General features: G+C 33.2%; 1 protein-coding gene across 1 annotated transcript in view; it reads right to left on the minus strand.

Moving 5' to 3' along the window:
- Positions 1 to 1,345: 1,345 nt before the first annotated feature.
- LOC117114054 overlaps positions 1,346 to 5,456 on the minus strand; it is a 5,554-nt gene continuing 1,443 nt past the window's right edge. Inside the window, exons 2-3 of the mRNA XM_033257586.1 lie at positions 4,198 to 4,626; positions 1,346 to 1,830 (exon numbers count right to left, since the gene is read on the minus strand). Coding sequence (XP_033113477.1) covers positions 1,637 to 1,830; positions 4,198 to 4,626 — 623 coding nt within the window. The 3' untranslated portion in view covers positions 1,346 to 1,636. The remainder of the gene's footprint in view (positions 1,831 to 4,197; positions 4,627 to 5,456) is intronic.

A 5,456-nucleotide genomic window follows, 5' to 3' on the forward strand; every position in this document is an offset into this window, starting at 1 on the left:
AATTCTCAGAAAATATTTTCTAATTTTATTATATTACCACCTTTTCATTACATAGATCTTTTTCAAAACATAGGCCAAACTGCTTTTATAACATTATTATAGACCCATTAAACACAAAAACCCCACCGTGGCCCCAGGCACCTGAACCCCACCGGGGGTGGCGCCAGCGGGGCGGGGGAGGGCCCCGTCCGGGAGAAAAAGCACAATTCGTCGGGGAGAAAAAAATTATATGTATTTTCTACATATTAGTAGACTCTAAAATCGATTAAATAAGCCTTTTAAGCCCCTAAATTGTCAAAATTTTCGGGGGCTTCGCCCCTGGACCATTTTCGAAGCCTTTTAATCGAAGTTCGACCACGCCCACTTTGCTTTCGTCGTGGCAAATCCTGGCGCCACCCCTGTCATTTATATAATGAAAAATGAAGTTGAAATTGCCAAAAAAAAAAGTTGTTGAAAAGTATAAAGCAAAAAAAAAAACCCCGGAAACCCAAAATACTTATAGTACTAAACAAATAAATGAAGTTAAAAAATGAAACCAAGTTCACAACTACAACGCGAGTTAATGAGTTTCGAAATACTCATGTAATTGTAATAGCTAGGTACGTAGGCCTACTTTGAAACTCAATATTACGCGGTGTTATGAGCCGACCTGTATAAGCCAGTGCATTTTCCGTTCATAGCGATTCAGTGACTGAAAGCAAAAATTGTTCATGCATATCACGGAGTTTTGAGGTTTAACCTAGCTGCAACTGGTTTAAGCGCTTTAGAAAACGCAAATTGCGTTTATATATTAATCAACTGTCTAAACAATCTATAAATTGTCCCCATATCCACACCCTACTGCAGATCGTCCCCAAAATGTGATCGTTTCTTCATTTGACCATGGAAAACTATGCTGCAAAGTTCCTTTTTCATCCATTTATAACTGTGACGCAAGCAACTGCTGGGAAAAGCCAATAATAATAATAATAATAATAATAATAATAATAATAATAATAATAATAATAATAATAATAATAATAACAATAACAACAACAATAATAATAACAATGATAATAACAATAACAATAATGATAATGATAATAATAATAATATTAATAATAATAATAATAATAATAATAATAATAATAATAATAATAATAATAATAATAATAATAATAATAATAATAATAATAATAATAATAATTTTGGCTTATACAGTATAACGCATTAAGCTAAAGCCTTAATGCGCTTAACAATAAAAATGAAAATAATAGTTTCATAAAATGAATAACGTTACAATTAATGTTAGTAGACATATTACTAAACCCAATATTTAAGTATCGGTTTCAATATATGTTTTTGATATGTACAGTATTACCTTAAATTTCTATACATCTATAGATTATGTTTATATAATAAATATATTTTATTTATGACTTTACATTCAAGTCCCTTGTTACGTGTGCTATACCTCAGTTTTAAAAATATGTAACAACATAATAATATGTTATTGATACTGTACTACCGTGCAATTTAAGAAACACTGACACCTTGATGTAAATATATAAATCGTAAATAACCAAAATCAATGGTGAGAGATAATCTAATTAAAACAATGTAAAATTCCATAATACCAAATTCTGTCTTTGTTTTTCTATTCATTTCGATAAATTACTTTACTGTAATGTCGTTTAGGGTCACCGTTCAGGCCCGTTTTAATCTGACATCCAGCATCATCAAGATGAAATCCACGGCACTCCTTCTGTCGCAGACATCGTAGGGCGCATCTTATATACGAAGCATTCGTAATGACTCCACGAGGCTCCGTAGACTGGAAATACAGACTATCTATAAAATCCAAAAATGAAAAAAAAAAACATATTTCTGATTTATTTGTGTTTTTCACACACCTACACTAGGCCTACACAACCCACGCAGTTAAATGGTATAGTAGTACTAGTAGTAGTAGTAGAAGTAGTACAGCTTTATTTATTCACGAAAACAGAACCCAATAGTTTACATGCTGTTTTCATCATGGTCGTGAAAGAAAAGAAAATATAAAGCAAATTTACAAAACATACAATATAAAGTAAAAGCTTAATACAATGTAACAAAATAATGAAATTTATATTATACAAAATAATTTATATTAACATTATTATGTTATTTTACTCTAAACAGAAATAAGGTACATTATGATTATTGTTATTGTTATTATTAGTAGGCCCTATTATTGTTATTGATATTGTTATTGTAATTGTTATTGTTATCATTGTTCAATAAATGCAAAAAATAAATAAATAAATAAAATGGAGAGCGAGAATCACTATACATAAATATGTTATACCTGATTAAAATACAATCAAACATCATGTCTTTGTAGAGTTAAGCTTAATTCCTATACAATCGCTCAACTTATCGGCGACAGTCGGAAGGTTGAACCTGAACTTTGCGGATCACGTTGCAGACGAATCAGGGTGCATTGTTAGTTGCCCCTACGCAATCGGCAAGGTACCCCGACTCGTCTGAAACGCAATCGGCAAAGTTGTACAAGGTGCAACCTTATCCCGACAACTGTGCTGTCGGCGACTGTCGCCGATAGGGTGACCGATTATATGGAAACCGAGCTTGAAATGACTTCTATTTAAAATGTGTGATTCTATGTTTACTAATATTCAGTAACCACCAATCAACTTGTAGGTAACTGATTAATATTAATAAGCAATTAGTAGAGCTCTGCATAGTACACTATAGGAAAATTATTATACGAAGGTTAGATTTAATGCTTGAAAATTGTTCGGGCTTCAAGGCCCGAAGGAAATTTTTTAATGCGTTAAATCTAACCTAAGTACCGTATAATACTTTTTCGCTAGTGTACGATGCATGCTTTACTAATTGCTTTATAAGTCAATCGCCGTATTTTACATCAATAAAGTACAGCTCAGTACTGTAACCAACGTTTTGGTCGGTGCAGACAGGTAAAAATCTTGGGATGATTTCATAACTACGTTTGTGACCTATGTCTAGGATAGTAGTAGGATGGGGCCTCGTCGGCTCTACATCTAATTTCGTCCCTTGAGTCTTTAAAAGAGTGATGGCGCTAGGACCTGCCCGACAGAGGGGCTAAAGGCCCCGACGGGGGGCTAGTGGAGCGAATCGATTTTCACTTGGGTGGGGGCCAGGGGGCCGTCTAGGGCCCCCGGTGGGAGCCACGGATATTTGATGAATTATGGCGAATTTTTATTACTTATTTGATAGGCATCGAGTTCTATAATATGACTTCATGTAGGCTATGCTTTCTAATGTTGAAATCAGCTTCCAAACCAAAACATTTTGAATGAAACAAGAAACAAAGAATATGCAATGTAACCATTTAATTAAGTGAAATTCTATGTTTTGGAAATTTTGCATGAAGTCTGTTAACCACGCTTTCATGGTCGAGGTTGCCTCACCTATTACGATATATTCCAACCATCATGAGGCTATCTAAATGAGCATTTGTCATAACAGAACGCAAATTATTTTTAATTAGTCTCATTGAATTATTATTATTATTATTATTATTATTATTATTATTATTATTATTATTATTATTATTATTATCATTATTATTATTATTATTATTATTATTATTATTATTATTATTATTATTATTGTTATTGTTATTGTTGTTGTGATGAAATGTTAACACAAACAATATGGTGGCTCAACGAATATTACATGTAAATAATTTTTTTTATTTGACAAAATGTATCGTCTTCCCCGACGGGGGACTAATGTTTTCCCGACGAGGTGGGGGGCTATAGCCCCAGCCGCCGCCCCACTCTGGCGCCACCACTGCTTTAAAATAGGTCTAGAATATTCCTATTAAACGTTCAGTTTGTTTAGATTATTAGGGTTCATTGATTAAAGGAATTGCTTAATTGTTCATACTTAATATTGAATTTAAAGTAAATTTCTTCGGGTTCTAATTAACCTTGATTTTTATTAATTCAATTTTTATCGCGGTGCACGATGTATTCGCGGTGACGAAAAAATGAGGATTTTTTTTGCACTCGAACCTAAAAAAATCAAGCCAAGCGTCCACTAATTGAAAAATTAGTGGACGGTGGGGGAATAGGCAAATAACATTGAGAGTTGCAGTGATGACGTCACGATTGACTTATAATGTAAATTAAATGATAAATAATATATAATTTGATTCACAACACGTACCAAATTCACAAATATATCCTTTCGTGTTCTTATTTTTAATGGGGTTGTTAGCTCTCATATCCAAGATCTTACTAGTTTTGATGTCGATCCTAACCCCTGCCTGTAAAGTGTTGTTTATGTTTGGCTGGTTTGAATCCCATTGAATATTAGCATAAAAATCCTCTCCTGTTTCCCACTTCCAGTTTGCAGGTAGGCTTATATCCTGAGACAAATTCGCCTGGCGTGATAGGCCGATCGCGTATCTACCGTCTGTGTAGTTCATCCTCATGTATCCGAGGACGGCAGCTACTTCATCAGTGGTTGTGATGCTTGCAAGATACCCGCGCGAAGATTCACAGATATACTTTGCATCCAACCAAGATTGATTTTGTTCATGGTCGATTAGGCCCACAGTATACTGCGACCACTGATATTGGAAATTAGGGCAACCTTAATGAGATTATTGAAGACAATAATAACCATCAAATATTCAATTACATATTATTATATATTCACACACACACAAATTAATAAGAAATTTTTCGTTGATGAGATATGGCTATGATTTTTTACATCTTATACATCCGTTTTGTTGAACATTTTTTCTATAATAGAAACAGTGATGAATTAGGAACAAATGATATAATTAAACATTACGTTATATAAATAAATATATATGGTTTAACGATTATTAATTCTCTGAAAGTAATTGGAGAGTCTCGAACCAGCGACATTTCGTAACAAGGTGAGCGCCCGGTACCGTTATCCGAGCCTGTTCTCGTTGGATAAAACACATGATTTAAAATAATATTTTATATAGCGAATTGAAATTGTGAATGAATTTGAATGTAGAAATTTACAAATTAGGGTAAAGAAAATGCAGTATAAACTTGTAACTAAACACGCCAGTGTTTGGTCAAAATAAATTGTCATTCCAATGACGTTGTTTATCGTTACTACCAGGGAACAGTGAAATTCACTGCATTCCCTGTTAACTTACCATTATTATAAACATTCATGTACGAAAAATCGTTAATCAACTTAACCAAAATATTTATTCCAAAATTCGACTTTCATAATATATGCCACTAAAAACCCATATATTAAAAGCAATCTAAGAAAGAAAGTGCCTGCCTTTTGCTAGTTTGTTTTCATCTACCTGATAAAGACCTAAGGATAGGTCAAAATATTGTTTTTTTCTATAAAGTGTTTCGTTTCCTATTACGGTACTTTTTATTATTGTACAGGACCACACGTGGAACCTCAATGCTGTATGTATA

The sequence above is a fragment of the Anneissia japonica genome, unplaced genomic scaffold, assembly GCF_011630105.1.
Source record: "Anneissia japonica isolate Jap-2015-1 unplaced genomic scaffold, ASM1163010v1 scaffold650_len285673_cov152, whole genome shotgun sequence".
Lineage (NCBI taxonomy): Eukaryota > Metazoa > Echinodermata > Crinoidea > Comatulida > Comatulidae > Anneissia > Anneissia japonica.